General features: G+C 39.8%; 1 protein-coding gene across 2 annotated transcripts in view; it reads left to right on the top strand.

Moving 5' to 3' along the window:
• Nucleotides 1-15,838, top strand: part of MANBA (mannosidase beta) — a 129,354-nt gene extending 113,516 nt beyond the window's left edge. For both annotated transcript variants that reach the window (XM_004040205.4, XM_055385419.2), the window contains exons 14-17: nt 7,471-7,615; nt 11,326-11,468; nt 12,290-12,547; nt 15,053-15,838. In XM_004040205.4, coding sequence (XP_004040253.3) covers nt 7,471-7,615; nt 11,326-11,468; nt 12,290-12,547; nt 15,053-15,277 — 771 coding nt within the window. In that variant the 3' untranslated portion in view covers nt 15,278-15,838. The remainder of the gene's footprint in view (nt 1-7,470; nt 7,616-11,325; nt 11,469-12,289; nt 12,548-15,052) is intronic.
• Nucleotides 15,839-17,645: the final 1,807 nt, after the last annotated feature.

Here is a 17,645-nt window from a genome sequence, read left to right as displayed (position 1 = left end):
TCCTCTCAGGCTTTGGCTCAGAATTGGACTTGTCCTCGTGTGGCTTGTTAGTGTCTACCTTGGCACTTTCCAACATACTAGATGCGATCTGTGATGAAAGAAATCAGGATTATGATTATTTTGTTTTGTTTTCAGTGTCAGATTTTCTTGACTGAAATACAGACAGAAAATGTTAGGGTTTTAGGGTTTTTCCTTGTTACTTTGATTTTAGAACAGTCCTCTTTAATCTGTGTATTAGAAATAAAACCTTTCTCTGTTCCATTTTCTATGTTCCTACTCCAACCCCTGTTCTTTTTCTCATAGTCTGTCATACTGTTCTGAAGAACAGAGTGCTTGCCTATGTGCCACTTTTTAGACGATTTATTAATTAAGGAATATTTGCAATTGTCAGCAAAGTCTTAGCTGAGAAAACTGTCCAGTAAATTTCTTCACGTTTGGATCCTTCCCTATCTTCTCTTTGTCTTATAGCCAAAAAGATATCCCTATGGGCTCCTGCCTCTTTAATTCTCCTAGTATTCCAGGATAATCTTGCCTTACCTTTTACTCTCCCCCTTGCCCTGTTATATTGTATTCCCAATAGCCCATATACGTGAGCACACCCTCTTTAGCTATGTTACACAGATCTCACTCTCTAGTTTGAGGACCAACTATCTAAATGAACATATCTAAACTACCTTTTGAGTGTCTTACTCTACCAGCACGGCCTCTTATTGGCCACTAAGAGAGCAGGCCAGGCCAAGGACATTAATTACCAAGCCCTTAGCTTACAGCCTTTTCTAGTGCTTTTGTTTATTCTTCATGTGTCTATTGAATATCTAATGATGGCTTGGGGATGTTCTTGAGAAACTCATTTTCTTTAGAGGCCCATTTTATCTTCCCGTGCTGTAAGTAACTTGATCATAAGAACTAGGACAAAAGGTAGGTGATGCTGTAGGCCCAGGTTTTGATGATACCTGCTGCCCTGGAATGGTTATTTGTTTGGTAAGTAGCACTGAGACACGATGGAAGATCCAGGTCATACTGAGCTTTTAAGATGAGAGTAGGGTGGGCAAAGGAGGGGAATGAAAGATTGACCACTAACATTGTGTATTATATATTAGGAGTTTGTATAGGCATCATGTAATTTAATAATCAAGCAAATATGTAGCATTCTTTGGGTATCTACTAAATGCCTGGTCCTGGGTCATGAACTGCTTTGTAAATCTTATCATTTAATTCTCACATTATCTCCAGACACCCATATCACTCTTTCCATTTCATACACGAGGAAACAGAGTCTCAGAAAAGTTAAATATTTTGCCTAAGGACTCAGGGCAATGAATGGAGTAGGGTTTCTGCTTTTTAAACTGTAATATTCTATCCCTTCACAGTTGCAATAATGGTGTTTGGTTAAATTGTTAACAGTAATTTTCAGCAATTAAGTAAAGTGGGCATCAGAAATTTGGCACATTAAATAAAGACCTCATTAGAACACTGGAGAAAACCAATGAAGCCAAAAGTTAGTTCTTTGAATAGATCAACAAAATTGACAAACCTTTAGCTAGACTGGCCCAGAAAAAAGAGAGGACACTTGAATTACTAAGTCAGGAATGAAAGAGGAAATATTACTACTCACCTTACCAAAATAAATAAGGTGATAAGAGAATATATACACAATTATATGGCAACAAATCAGATAATTTAGATGAAACGGATGAATTCCTAGAGAAACAACCCATGAAAACTGAATCAAGAAGAAATAGAAAATCTTAATAGCCCTATAACAACTAAGGAGATTGAGTTAGTTAAAAAACAAAAACACACAAACAAAAAAACCTTCCCGTAAAAAGAAAAATCCAGGACCAGATGGCTTCACTAGTGACTTCTAAGAATGTTTAAAGAAGAATTAAAAGAAACCCCTCATTAACTCTCTAAAAAAAATTAGTAATAAGAGGAGGAAACACTTAACTCATTCTGTGAAGCCAACATTACCGCGATACCAAAACCAGACAAACATATCTCATGAAAAGCAACCTACAGACTCATATCATTTGTGAATGTAGACAGAAAAAAATCCTCAATAAAATGGTATCAATCCAAATCCAGCAGCATATACAAAGGATTTTATACCATAACTATGTGGGAAATATCCCAGGAATGCAAGATTGATTCGACATATGAAAGTTAATCAGTGTAATAAACCATATTAGTAAAGAAAGAAAAATTACACATGATCATCTCAATAAATGAAGAAAAAGCATTTGACAAATCTTATACTGTTGAAAAAATATTTTAAAACTTACTTCAAAGCTGTAGTAATCAGGACAGTGTGGTAATGACAAAAGACAAGGTATATATAATAGATTGATTCAATAAAATTGAGAATCCAGAAACGAATATACATTTATGGTCAACTGATTTTCTTTTTTTAAAAAAATTAATATTTCTTTATTTTAATTGATAAATTAAAAATATATATTTGTGGTGTACAACATGATGTTTTGGTATATGTGTACATTATGGAATGGCTAATTCAAGCTATTAAACATATGCATTGCTTCACATACTTATCTTTTTTATAGTGAGAACACTTAAAATCTACCCTGTTAGCAATTTTCAAATATACAATACATTATTAATTATAGTTACCATGTTGTACAATAGATCTCTTGAACTTATTTCTCCTAGTTGAAATTTTGTATTCATTGACCAGCATCTCCTTGGTACTTCCTCTTTCCCCCATCCAGCCCTTGGTAACCACCATTCTACTCTCTGCTTCTATGAGTTTAACTTTTTTCAATTCCATATATACGTGAGATCATGTAGTATTTGTTTTTCTGTGCCTGACTTATTTCACTTAACATGATGTCCTCCAGTTTCTTCCAGGTTGTCACAACTGACAGGATTTCCTTTATTTTTAAGGCTGGATCGTATTCTATTGTGTATATGTATCACATTTTCTTTATGTACTCATCTGTTGATTTCATATCTTGGCTATTGTAAATAATGCTGTAATGAACATGGGAGTGTGGATATCTCTTCAACATACTGATTTCATTTCCTTTGGATAGATACACAGTAGTGGGACTGCTGGATCATATAGTAGTTCTATTTTTAATAGTTTGGGAAGCCTCCATACTGTTTTGCATAATGGCTGTACTAATTTACATTCCAAATGGTAAAAAGAATAAAATGGGAGGAAGAATCATGTTTTCAACAAGTGGTGCTGGAACAATTGGATATCCACATGCAAAAGAATAAATTCAGACCACTACCTCATACCATATACAAAAATTAACTCAAAATGGATCAAAGATCTATATGTAATAGCTAAAACTATAAAACTCTTAGAAGGAAACATAGGTATAAATTTTATGGCTTTTGGTTAGGCAACAGTTTCTTAAATTTGCCATCAAAGAAATTAACCAAAGAAAAAATAGGCAAATTGTATGTCATCAAAAACAGAAAACAAAGATACCTTTTGTATGGCAAAAGACGCTATCGAGAAAATGAAAAGATAATCCCCAGAATGAAAGAAAAAATTTACAAACCATATGTCTGATAGGGATCCAGCATCCAGAATATATAAAGAACTCTTAGAACTCAATAGTGAAAAAGACAACCCAATTGAAAAATTGGTAAAGGCTTTGAAAATGACCAGTAAACACGTAGAAAGATGCTCAACATCATTAGTTATTAGAGAAATGCAAATCAAAACCACAGTGAGATACCAGTTATATCCACTACAATATCTACAAATTTTTTTAAAAAGGAAAATAATGAGTATTGGCAAGGATGTGGAGAAATTGGAACCCTCATATGTTGCTGGTGGGAATGTAAAACAGTTCAGCTGCTGTGGTAAACAGTTTGTTAATTCCTTAAAAAGTTAGACATAGAGTTTGCCATATGACCCAGCAATTTTACTCCTAGGTATATATACTCAAGAAAATTGAAAGCATATGTTCATGCAAAAACCTGTTCACAGATTCATAGCAGCATTGTTCATAGTAGCCAAAAAGGGGAAATAACCTAATTTTTCAGCTGATGAATAGACAAGCAAAATGTAGCATCTCCATACAATAAAATATTATTCAGAAATAAAAAGGAAGCCGGTCACAAAAGCCACATATTTTATCATTCCATTTATGTGAAATGTCCAGAATAGGCAAATCCCAGAACAGAGGAAGTAGATTAAGTGGTTTCCAGATGCCGGGGAGAGGGGAGAATGGGGAGTGACTGCTTCCCAGTATGGTGTTTCTTTTTGGGGTGATGAAAATATTCTGGAATTAGATAGTGGAAAGAGTTGTGCAACCTTATGACTGTGCTAAAAACCAATGAATTATAACCTCTAAAATGATGAATTTTATGGTATGTGAATTATATCTTGGTTTTAAAAACAGCTTTATTGGAAGATTCTTAGTGTCGGGATAATTTTAGTAAATAAAGTATATAGATATTGAGGGAACTTAGTCACATGGCTACTCAAAGCCCCAGGGGTTGGGGTGTGTTTCTGGAAAATGTAGTCCAGCTACAACTCCGTCACTCTGGAGGAAAGGGATATTGGTTTTGGAAGACAGCTAGCAACCACCAGTGGCAGTGCTGGAACTGGAACTTCGGTCTTCGTATCTTGATCCAATTTCTTCTCACCATACCATCTGTCTCTCATAGGAGACTCATTTCATGAGTGTAATCAAGCAAGCTGCTGAGAATAGGCATTTTTTTCTTTTCTTTTTTTTTAGACAGAGTCTCGCTCTGTTGTCCAGGCTGGAGTGCAGTGGCTTGATCTCGGCTCACTGCAACCTCTGCCTCCCAAGTTCGAGCCATTCTCCTGCCTCAGCCTCCCGAGTAGCTGGGACTACAGGCACGTGCCACCACGTCCGGTTAATTTTTTGTATTTTTAGTAGAGACGGTGTTTCACCGTGTTAGCCAGGATGATCTCCATCTCTTGACCTCGTGATTCACCCACCCCGGCCTCCCAAAGTGCTGGGATTACAGGCATGAGCTATCACGTCCAGCCAAATAGGCATATTTTTAAAATTAAAGTACATTTGTCTGCTAACAGTGGACTGGATAACCTAGAAAATGACTAAGCATTTATCCCTCTTATGTGTAAAGATTGCCCTTTTTGGGAAAGGATGCATGGATGTGTAAATATAGGTACAGTTTTTAAAGGGGAAGGGGAAGTTCTAGAGATTTTCCAGGGAACTAGGATTGTACAACACCCCTTTAAGAAGTTTAGTGGGCAATAGCCTTCTGCATTTTTATGAACAAAGGTGTCATTCATTAGCCTTGACTGGTACCCACTGGTTTGGATAGATTCAGGTCCATGTTATTAGCATGGTACCATCTGTGTGTGGAGTGTACCGCACTGTGCCAGAGCCTGGAGCACACAAGAGTCTTGGTTATACTCTTTCATGCTAATTTCCTGTAAGAGAGGCTACTAGATAGAGCCACTTTGTGCTCTTTTCTTTTCATTGCTAGTGAGGGTTAGGAATCCTACTTGCATTTAAAATTTTTTCCAATTTTGAAAATTCTAAGGAACTAATAAGTTTTCCCTATTAAACCAGGAAAAAATAACTTATAGTGAGGAGATTAATGTTAGAATGGATATATAGAAATAAATATATCTTGCAGATAATGCTGAAAATTGATGTAGTTTAGAGACTGAAAACTCAAATGTTTATAGGGGCCATGGTCATTTTGAGGTGGCACCAATGCTGCTTGCTTTGTGAGATTCTTGCTTTAGAACATTTTTTCCAGCTACTGTTGCTGTGGTCCTAGTGGTCTGGTTCCTGAATGAGAAGACATTGCTTTGTCTGCTCATAGCTAAAACCATCTCTTGCCTAAATGGTCTACCTAAATCCACTCTAGCCCCCTTGCAATCCCTTCCTCCTTCAGTAGTCTCAGTCATCTTTTGGAAATGTAAATCTGCTCACATCACCCTTTAGTTCAAAAGCCTTTTGTGACCTCCATTTGCCTTTAGGATGCACACCAACACCTTCAACATGTGGCCTTCCAAGGTCTGGCCCCTGCAATTCTCACCAGCTTCTCTTCCATTGCTCCCGGCTTCCTGTGCTCAGGCCTTCTTGGCCTTCCTTCAGTTCTTAGTTGACCTGGCATCCTCCTCCAATGGCGTATTGTCCTCTCTGGAAGGTTCCGCCCTCTCTCTTTTTCCCATTCCTCCTCTTTTAGGCCAATCCTCACTCTACAGCTCTGCCCAATTGCCCCACCATATGAGCTTGTAACATTGCATACCTCTTCTACTTAGCATTGGTACTGTTTAATGATTACATGTCTTTCTGTGATTCTTTGATGAAGGACTGTCTTCTACACAAGCTGATAAGCTCCATATGGAGGGCTGTATCCTTTTTTTCTGGGAGGGGTGCCCACCATTCTCAGTATGTAACATATCCTGCAGGTTCTTATTAAATATTTATTGACTGACCACAATTTCTTCTTGCTTCCATTCTGGAATTTGATGGCTGTGACTCATGTAAGTCATAACCTCATCTATGACTTCCTTACTGGTCAGCCTTCCTCTATTTAAAGGTTTTACCTTTATCTGAGCTTTTTTGCTTTTATGGGAAAGCGTCTCGACTTAGTCTTTGGTGGCCATATGCACCATTCTTTTTATTCCTCTGTGAAAACCCCAGCCCTATTCTAAGGCCTTCTTGTTCTCTGAAATCCTTGCTGCTCTGACCATCTCTGGGTTCTCCTCAGTGGTCCATTCATGAGCCCCTCCTCAGCACAACTCCAGGCTAAGAGCATGCGATTCATATGTGTTGGTAACAGCAGCGATAAAAGAGACTGATTTTTCCATGATGGTGTCAGTAATCAAGGGTCCTGTGTGAAGTTCTTTAGTGTCTCTTAAACAAGAACTAAATTCATTTGTCTCATTGCTGCAATTTGCCATCTGTTCTGCTACAACGAAGGAATTGCATTCATGAGAAATCTTACATTACCAAAAATCATGACATCAAAACAATTGTTTGACTAGAAAAAATAATTAGGGATTGGATAATATCAGACTCATAATAACAATGTTATTTTTCTTATAGAATTTTTTCTAGTAAAAGTTTTTCTTAAAAATAGCTATGAAGGTATTAGCAAAATTTTTCAATGAAAATAATCTAGTTTTGGACTATATATAGCATATAGCATTTGCTCTGGAATAGTAATCTTTGTTTTTCTTTACGGCCTACACTATCATTAGCAGAGAACCTTTTACACCATCCTATTTCCATTGTCACCGTAATGAAACACCAAGTCTACCAGACAAACCCACTGTTATAGACAACAGCTTCTCTCATGCTAAGGGGCTAGTTACAGATCTAGTATAATGTATTCCTAATACTAATTAAATTCCCTAATTTTATCCAAATTGCTCCAAAAAGAAAAAACCCAAAACAAAACTAAACCCTGTATTTTTCTCAGATCTAGGCAGTCTACATCAAACAATAACACCTGTGTATGAATGTTTTCCTGAATCAGGTGATGCAGGCCCAGTGTGTCAAAACAGAAACTGAATTCTACCGCCGTAGTCGCAGCGAGATAGTGGATCAGCAAGGGCACACGATGGGGGCACTTTATTGGCAGTTGAATGACATCTGGCAAGCTCCTTCCTGGGCTTCTCTTGGTAAGCGTTTCAGCGTTCTTTGTGCGAGTGAGAGAAAGCAACACTGTGGGGAGAGGGACTGAGAAAGCACAGAGCTGGAGGGGTCAGATTAGCCCAGGCAGAACTATGACCAAAAGAGTCATTCTTTAAAAAGCCCGCCTAGGAACTACAGCCACCCAACTCACCTTAGTAGCCTTTCCATGAGCCTTAGGGTCAACCTAATTATGAGTTCTGTGCTGTGCAAAGTTGCAACAGCAGGCTAAACATGGGATAGATTCCTATACAAAAGTCTCAGCCATGTGTCATGTTATTACTGCATAGAATTTTGAATTTATTTAAGAGGACATTCCGGGGCTAAAGAAGCATGAACTTAAGCATCCCTTCTTCTGTGTGGGAGAATTCAATCTGGTAGAAGTTTGGCCCGGTTATATGTTAAAGTTTCCCTTTCTCTGATTCACCTTTAAGGACAAATAAAGAGGTCCTTTAAGGACATAATGAAGATGTCTCTTAAGGCCATCTTTATTACGCCCTGTTTAGCTCTTGGGGAAAAGCTAGTAGAGGCAGAATCCCGAATGGGAAAGGTGACCAGTTGAAACAGTTCAACTAGCAACAGGTGAGATGACTGGCATGGAACCTGCAGTTCGAATTATCCCATCTATTCTGGTACATTAAAAAAAAATAAGGAATAATAGTCTTTGCCCTTCACTAGAGATGACTTGAAACAAAGTTCAGTTAATAATGTAAAGAATAGTTTGGGGTCAAAAATGAGGCAAGGCCACAAAGTAGAAAGGTTGGGTGAGGTTCTTTTTGTTTTTTTTGAGACAGAGTCTTGTTCTGACACCCAGGCTAGAGTGCAGGGGTGAGGCTCTTAAACTGGCTGTGAATGCAGATCAAAAGAAATTCATTCCAAACATGTTTTCATTAGTGCCAGATGGATGACTCTTACAGAGAATTGGATTTCTAATCAAATTTCTCTGACCAAACTCTTTATCAGCACCAACCAGATAAGAGAGCATTGAATGAGAATCAGGGGTAGAATTGGGGGGAAAATCCTTCTGGGATGCTGGAAAGGTAGGCAAAGAGATAACTGTTCAGAGACTCTTGGATACTGATCCTGCTTTCTGTCTGTGGATGAGGTCGTGGACTGAAACTGAGTTTGATTCAAGAAATGGGAGAGCCCAATTTTCGTAAATATTCCTTTAAGTGATTCCATGCAGATTATTCCTGAGTTCCTCAGGAAGAGTAGGTCTGTGGGAAAAAAACACTCAAACTCTAAGTGTTTTTTTGTTTTGTTTTGTTTTGTTTTTTTTTTGTTGAGATGGTCTCACTCTGTTGCCCAGGCTGGAGTGCAGTGGTGCAATCATGGCTCACTGTAGCCTCCACCCCACAGGCTCAAGCCTTCCTCCCACCTCAACTTCCTGAGTACCTGGGTCTATAGCTGCACACCACCATGCCTGGCTCATTTTTGTATTTTTTTTCTGGAGACAGGGTTTTGCCATGTTGCCCAGGCTGGTCTTGAACACCTGGTCTGAAGCAGTCTACCCTCCTCAGCTTCCCAAAGTGTTGGGATTACAGGCATGAGCCACCGCACCTGGCCTAAAAATGCTTTGTTAATTCCCTCACTCCACAACAGCAATCCACACACAAGACTTCTGTGACCAAATATATGGGAAACTTCCCCCACACACCAAGCAAGCAATCACTTCTGCAGTGGACACCATGCGAGTGCCCTCCAATTTGAGTCTGACACTATCTACCTGCAGATTGCATCAGATTCCATAGGTTGAGAACTCAGTTCCACAAAGCTGCCTTCCCTCTTTAGACAGCAGTTGCAAGTCTGGGCCTCTAGAACTTCTGACTGACCAGCTTCAAGCTGGGGTTCCCATGACCCCTTCTTTGGGTTTAATTTGCTGGAATGGCTCACAGAACTCAAGGAAACATTCTGACTGCTGTATTACAGAGGATGTTTTAAAAGACACAAATAAACAGCCGTATGAAGAGATATATGGGGTGAAGTCTGGAAGGGTCCTGAGTGCAGGAACTTTATCCCTGTGAGGCTGGGATGTGCCACCCTCCAGGCATGTAGATGATTACTTGTTCCTCTTTCTGTCAGCCTTCACATGGTCAGCTATGTGGAAGTTCTTTGAACTCTGTCCTCTTGGGCATTATAGGGAGACTTCATTGGACAGCCATGATTGATAACCATGTAGAAATGTGATTGGACAAAGCGGGTATGATCTAATACCATTAGACTGAGTGGGGAAACACAGCAAGGCCTGTCCATTCAGCTTCTTGGCCTCTCTGTGAAGCATTTCCTCCTCCAGGGTATGAGGCAGGACACCTTCTGAATGAGTGTCTTATGACCCACAATTGGATTAGAGTCCTGCCTTGGGCTGGTGAAAGGAGGGAAGGAGATCAGAGAGATAGATTCTGTTTTCTGAGGCCTGCTTTTGAGTCCTAAAGCTTCTCAACATTATAACAAGAGTCTGTAACAAGGGCTATGGTAGTTGTGAGCTAGGAACCTGTATTAGTCTGTTCTCATGCTGCTGATGAAGACATACCTGAGACTGGTAATTTGTAAAGAAAAAGAGGTTTAATGGACTCACAGTTCCACATGGCTGGGGAGGCCTCACAATCATGGCAGAAGACGAAGGAAGAGCAAAGGGACTTCTTACGTGGCAGTGGGTAAGAGAGGACTTGTGCAGGAAACTGCTTCTTTATAAAACCATCAGATCTCGTGAGACTTATTCACTATCACAAGAACAGCATAGGAAAGACCTGCCCCTATGGTTCAGTTACCTCCTACCAGGTCCCTCCTACAACACATGGGAATTGTGGGAGCTACAATTCAAGATGAGATTTGGGTAGGGACACAGCCAAACCATATCTAACTGTAGAAGAAAAATTATATATGTATATATAATAATATTACAGTAGGAAAACCCAAGTACCAGAGCTTGGCTGTTTTCTAAACCCTGGCAGGATCCTGCCTGCCTGAGGAGGATCACCAGCTCCTTGTACTTATTAGACAAAAAGCTTATCCAGGAGAAGCTGTGACAAGTTTTCTATATCTGCTTCTGCTCTGGGGGCCTCACAGCCCCATGTTGATTGGCTCAATAAATCCACTGCTTCTAGTGCGTGCGGTAGGGGAGGTATTTGTTATCTCTTATCACCCGAAATGGTTATATATTAAAGCAATCAATAGCTACCTAGAATCTATAAGTTATTATATACAGTCATGCACCATATAACATTTCAGTCAACAACACAGTTCATATATGATGGTGGTCCCATGAGATTATAATACTGTATTTTCACTGTCCCATTTCTATGATTAGAATTACCTACAGTATTCAGCACAGCAATATGCTGTACAGGTTAGTAGCCTGGAGCAACAGGCTATACCATATAGTCTAGGTGTGTAGTAGGCTATACCATCGTGGTTTGTTTAAGTACACTCTATGATCACACAATGATGAAATTGCCTAACAGCATGGTTCGTTAATGCCTGCCCTGGTTCGTTAGTGCCTGCCCAGATGTTGTGAGGGTGACATGACATAATGTCCAGAGTGCTCAGAGCGCTTCACAAACATGGGTGCCCTCCACTGTTGACTCTCCCTCACATGCTCACTCCCTTAGAACCCCGATGAGCCACACACAGCTGGGCCATTGGACAATGCCTCTCTGACTACTTGACCTTGCCGTCTCCTGACACTCTTGATTATTTTCAGAGTACGGAGGAAAGTGGAAAATGCTTCATTACTTTGCTCAGAATTTCTTTGCTCCACTGTTGCCAGTAGGCTTTGAGAATGAAAACACGTTCTATATCTATGGTGTGTCAGATCTTCACTCGGATTATTCGATGACACTCACTGTAAGTTACTTGGATTGTTTTCTAAGATCGAAGGAGACTTTTAGATGATTTCTTTAGTTGTTTGGTTACATTCTTTTGGGAAAATAAAAGAGAAGTTAATTTAGAGTCAGAATACATATATTCAGGCTACAACCCTGCCATTTATCATGTGACCATAAGCAAAACCCTTCACATCTTGTTGATTCAATTTCTTCCTCAGTAAAATGATACCAGTCTCTCTTCTTACAGGATTTCTATGAGTAGCAAATAAAATAACTAGATGAAAGCAAATCACATATGCTGTAAAGTGCCCCTTAAATGCAAGGTTATTTCTAATTGTGAGAGGCTGGAAATAGTCCAAACTTTATAAAAAGAAATGGTTAAAAATGGCATGTTATAGTGAAAATCAGTAAAACTATTTAGAATGCGCATGTGGAAAGCAAATTTGTTTTAAAAAACAAATTTAAGTAAAAAGAAAGGCTAGAAACTCAAAGTCTTAGGTGGCTATAGTTTGGAGGACACTAATAACACTGAAAATAGGTCACATTTACAGAAAAATTACAACGCACCAGGTACTGTGCCTTCCGTGGATTATTTTTTAAATTCTCACAACAGCCCGTGACATTACTGCTGTTATTTTCATTCTACATATGAAGAAACGAAGACTGAGAAGTTAACTTAGTCACATAGCTAGTATTTTGCAGGGCTGGGATTAAAACTCAGGTTTCGTAGTTTCTTAACCATTTCTGCTAACCTGACTTTCAGCAATTATTACTACTATTGTTCCTTAAAAACATAGCAACCAAGAATGCCTGTTTTTATTCTGTTTTATTTCTCCCCAGGTGAGAGTCCATACATGGAGCTCCCTGGAGCCCGTGTGCTCTCGTGTGACTGAACGTTTTGTGATGAAAGGAGGAGAGGCTGTCTGCCTTTATGAGGAGCCAGTGTCTGAATTGCTGAGGAGATGTGGGAATTGCACACGGGAAAGCTGTGTGGTTTCCTTTTACCTTTCAGCTGACCATGAACTCCTGAGCCCGACCAACTACCACTTCCTGTCCTCACCGAAGGAGGCCGTGGGGCTCTGCAAGGCGCAGATCACTGTAAGCACAGGTCATGGTGGAGGGCAGGGGACTGTGGCCTTGTGGGGTTCTCCTGCTCTTGGGCCAGCTCCTTGCATCCTGAGATTTGCATGTGTCCCCCTTGGTGCTGAGTTTACCTGAGGCCTGGGGGAAGATTGGCCTCTTCCCACTAAAAGCAAACACCAAATGATTTCTATTTCGAATCCAGGATTTGTCAGAGTTGCTGGTGACCACTACTCGTTTGTCCCATCACCCTTCCTTAGTGGGCAGGTGCAGTGATGGGAGAGGAGGGTCGAGTCATCACCACTGCCTGCATGCCACTAGGTTCCAGGCTGTGTTCTAGGTGCTTCACTGCATAGTCTCTGGCTTTCACCACAGCTCCAGGCATTATCATCTGCATTTTGTAAGTTTGGAAGCCAGTTTAGGAGGTTAAGTGATGAGCTCGAGGCCCCGTAGCTGGGAAGCATTGGAGCCCAGCTGACGCAGTCTAATTTTAAGTAGAGTCTATTAATATTCACTCTAGTCTCTTTGATTTATTGCTTCAAAGTAGCTCAATCACAAATCTTTTTATAATTGCCAAGATATAAAAATGGGATGATCAGGATGTGTTGTTATAAAAATTGTGCAGCTGGAGAATTTGGAATTTGTCTAGTAGGTTGAAAACCTTTCCTTCCTTCTCCCCTACACATAGCAGTTGGAAATATATGTACGTATGTATGTTTTTAATTTTGTTATCTTATCTTCTGGACACTCAGGAAATATCTTTCTAGAAAGTTACATTCTCTGTTTTTAGAAAATTTTAAATTTGTTTTACACTTTTACTTCATAGAAAGGGATTTTCTACATTTAATTTAGAAATAATCATTTAAAAACACCTAATTCTTGTGTTTTATTTGAAAGAGGCCGAACAACTGAAAACATACCTTCTTTCTATAGTCACGTAAGAAAATCCAAGTTATCTGTAACAACTAACAGAGAACAGAAGAAAACGACAGTCTTACATATATTTTTTTCCGAAAAAGAAAAAAAAAACCACTATGTACTGGATGAATTTGCAGTCTCTAAACTTATGATTTTGAAAACCAAATTTTTTTCTTTCCTGAGTTAGGCCTTCATTACCTTGAGGTGGGTAATTGGGGTGGGAGAAAAGCAGGGCTCTTTCTTTGTTCTACCTCATTTTGATTTCAGTGAGACTTGTCCTTCTTAAAGAGATACAATGATAGTAATAATACTGTTAGTTAATGTTTAATTCGGGGCTAACATAGACTAGGTATTTGGCTTCTTTTCTCAAGGGAGATGCCAGAAACTTGTTCTCCCCGTCTCCCTGAAGCCAGGGTGCAAGCTTGAATCCCAGGCTCTGCAGTCAGACATACAGAGAGGAGATTTCCAATCCAACGAAGATAACCAGCATAAGCATGACACCAGCATCTCTTTCGGCCTTGGTCTTGGAGCAGCAGAAGCTGATGCTACCCTGGCAGCTTCCTGGGCAGGCTGGCATGAGCCGCATGAACCTTCTTCCTGTGGCTGCTTTAGGACCTTCACTGGAACAGCTGGGCGGTGCGATCTGGGAATTTGCCATCCAAATTCAAGCCTGAGTCTCTGATCCTGAAGAGCTACCTGATACACTTTTTTAAAGCTTCTTTTCTGCTTCTATCAATATAGGTTTCCTTGTGTATAACTCAGAACCCTGAATGATAACATATTACACAAATATGTAAGGCTAAATTATATATAGTGAAAATGGCCCTTTGAAATTCTTTATGTCACACATAACATATAATGTAAGACTGAGATGTTGCATGACAAATGCACAGATTAAGAAACCAGGTTGCACTCAGCTCCGTGCTCACACTAAGACAGGTTTGCAAACCCTCCCACTCTGGGGAGCAGCGCATCCTCACTCTGGGCATATGCTATTCGACTACTTAAGAGGAATGGAGCCAACACGATTTAAATTGCACTGTCTCTTTTTGCTGCTATTTTGTGGAATTCACACATGTAAAAAAAATGCTAATAATGTGACTTTACTTAACTATGCAATAAAAGAGAGAAGCTCTAATGGTAGAGCTTTTGTAAATTTCTGGCAGTGGACTTTCTAGATTGCTGGATCTTTTCAGGAGACTTGAATGTAAGCTCCACAGTTGGGCTCTGTAGCTAGGTCCAGATATATCCTTAGAAAGTCATTAAAACCACCCAGGCTGTATGTAAAAATGTTGCTCTCTTGATGATACTCTGAGAAAAACTGTAAAAGATGTAAAGCTTTGAGCTTCTTGTGAAATATTCTCCTTAATGATTGGAGACGATGTATTTCCTTGATTTGTGATTATAATTTGGTAACGTTCCATAGCCTGTAGTCATTTTCCATGTATTGTTTTGTGTTTGAAACTGCACTTTAGCAGTTGTAGAACCAAAGTTGTGGGAAATGGACTCCTTGTTAAGCCCACATAAATGTTTACAGGAACTGTATACAGACTATATAACTCTTCCCTCATCCTTCACTTCATTCATTTTTTTTTTCTTTTTCAGGCCATCATCTCTCAGCAAGGTGACGTATTTGTTTTTGACCTGGAGACCTCAGCTGTCGCTCCCTTTGTTTGGTTGGATGTAGGAAGCATCCCAGGGAGATTTAGTGACAATGGTTTCCTCATGACTGAGAAGACACGAACTATATTATTTTACCCTTGGGAGCCCACCAGCAAGAATGAGTTGGAGCGATCTTTTCATGTGACCTCCTTAACAGATATTTACTGAAGGAATCTAGGTTGTATTTTCAGTGGACAATGGGAATAAAGCATTTCTAAAGCACCGACTGGAGAGGAAGGCAACAGAGACAAGGAGAGAAGCCGAGAGACATGTCTGCGTGCTGCCACGCCTCTGGGCGATTGCTCTGTGAAGAGTTGTACACTGAACACTTTCAGGGGAGGCTGTTTACCCAGGCAATGTCCTCAAACAAGCCTATGCCGGGGTGTCCTGGAATCTGTGCCAGGACTGTGTTTTTAGCCCTTCACCTCTCAGCTTTAGCAGGACATGAACCAGTTATAACAAGATGGCCCTGCAGCTGGTTACAAGAATGTGACATGGCAGGATCTGTGGAACCAAATGGAAGGTTTTGAGGTGATGTAGGTCTTTCACAGTTAGCTTTGGGGAATACAGAATACTCAAATAAAGTGCTTTGTTATTATTTCAGAGGGAATGGCGATTGAAATGTTACAACAGAGATTTCTTGGTGATAGCTATTTGGGTAAAGGTATATGGGTATTTTTCTGTACATGTGAAATTATATAAAAATAAAAGTTATATAAATTACATTGACAACTTGATATTTCATCTGTGGCTTATTTAACCATTCTATAAATATTCAATTTTGCCCAATACTGTGCTGGACCCTAATTTCCATTTAGTTCTCGTTATTATTCTGCTTGGTAAACTGGGAGAGTTTGAAGAATCTAAACTAAGACGTGAAAGGTTTTCTCTGGAAACAGTCATGTAATTGGTTATAGAATGGACCAGCAAAGAGTGTTTGGCTTTAAAACTAAGATATTATTAGTGGTTTTGGTTTTAAAAATGAGAAGCATTATGTTCAGTGACTCTAAAAGTAACTACAGACAATCCAGTCTTCTTCAGTATCTAAGAGTATCCTCATTTTATATGTACACACACACACACACACACACACACACACACACACACACAGCCTTATCGAGGGGATAAGGGGACTTAGGGCTGGGACTCCGTAGAGTCTTACTTGGTAAATATTATGTCATGTTCTTATGACTATTGTAAATCCTGTTTTAGCAAAGCATTGCTGCGAGGCAGGGGGGACTGCTCTTCTTGACACCTGTGCATGTTCTGCCAGGGGCCCTGAGAAGGGGCTTTCAAGCTGATGGGCCAGAGTTTACTTTGTAGTTTGCCCTTACTAGTTCTGTAACCTTAATCAAGTTACTTAACTTCCTGTGCTCAGTTTTCTTGTGGCTAAATGGGAGTGGTAACACCCACCTTGTAAGTTTGTTTTGAAGAATAAATAAAATAATTTAGCTCAAGGGCTGGGCCCCAGATTGGCACATAGTGACGCTCTGTAATGGAAGCATCATCCTGGGCCTGAGCTTGGTGTCCTGGAGAGGGTGAGGCTTCCAGCCACAGTCTCTAGATTCAAATCCAGGTACTGAAGCTTCTGACTGTGTGTCCTTGGGCAACAATTCAACCTTTTGAACTGTGGTTTCCACCTCTGTAAAATGGAGCTAATGATCCCTCACCTTCAAAGGTAGGTGTGAGGACTTAACAAATAGGATCTGGAACAAATTAAAATGCTAAGTAAATGGTGATTGTACTTTTAACATCACATTCATTATCACCCATTTAGTACAGAAAGCAATAGTGAAAATGAAGTGAAGAGAGGCAAATGGTAAGTAAGTTCTTCAGCAAATTCTTTCTGAAAATAATACCAGAAAAGCATAATTTGTAAGGGAAGAATAAATTAAAGGACATAAATATATGCTGACAACAACTTCTAAAAGAAAAGAAATGTGCCGTATACATATTATTCCTATTAAGGAATAATAATAGCCAAAACATTCTTCCACAGTTCTTGTGTGGCAGCACAGTTAGTCATTTTTACTGTTTTCATAGATTTATCTTGCCATGCAGGAATACAGTCTGATGCACTTACTCTTGACTTTGAGTTTCTGATAGGGTTTTTCTGTTAGTGGTTGTATTTGTCCATTCTTGCGTTGCTGTACCTGAGACTGGGTAATTTATAAGGAAAAGAGGTTTAATTGGCTCACAGTTCTGCAGGTTGTACAGGAAGCATCGCACCGGGCATCTGCTTGGCTTCTGATGAAGCCTTAGAAAGTTTACAATCAGGGCAGAAGGCGAAGCAGGGACAAGCATGTCATATGGCGAAAGCAGGAGCAAGCGAGAGAGAGTGGGTGGGAGGTGCCACACACTTTTAAACCACCAGATCGCCTGTGAACTCAGAGCAAGAGCTCATTTATCACCAAGGGGATCCGTGCCTGTGATCCGGACACCTTCCACCAGGCCCCGCTTTCAACATTGGAGATTACGTTTCAACATGACATTTGGATGGGGACATATATCTAAACCATATCCTTAGTTGTGTGAA

Source organism: Gorilla gorilla, chromosome 3 (genome assembly GCF_029281585.2).
Source record: "Gorilla gorilla gorilla isolate KB3781 chromosome 3, NHGRI_mGorGor1-v2.1_pri, whole genome shotgun sequence".
Classification (NCBI taxonomy): Eukaryota; Metazoa; Chordata; class Mammalia; order Primates; family Hominidae; genus Gorilla; species Gorilla gorilla.
Note: the sequence above shows the minus strand (reverse complement) of the source record. Positions and strands in the feature narration are given on the sequence as shown.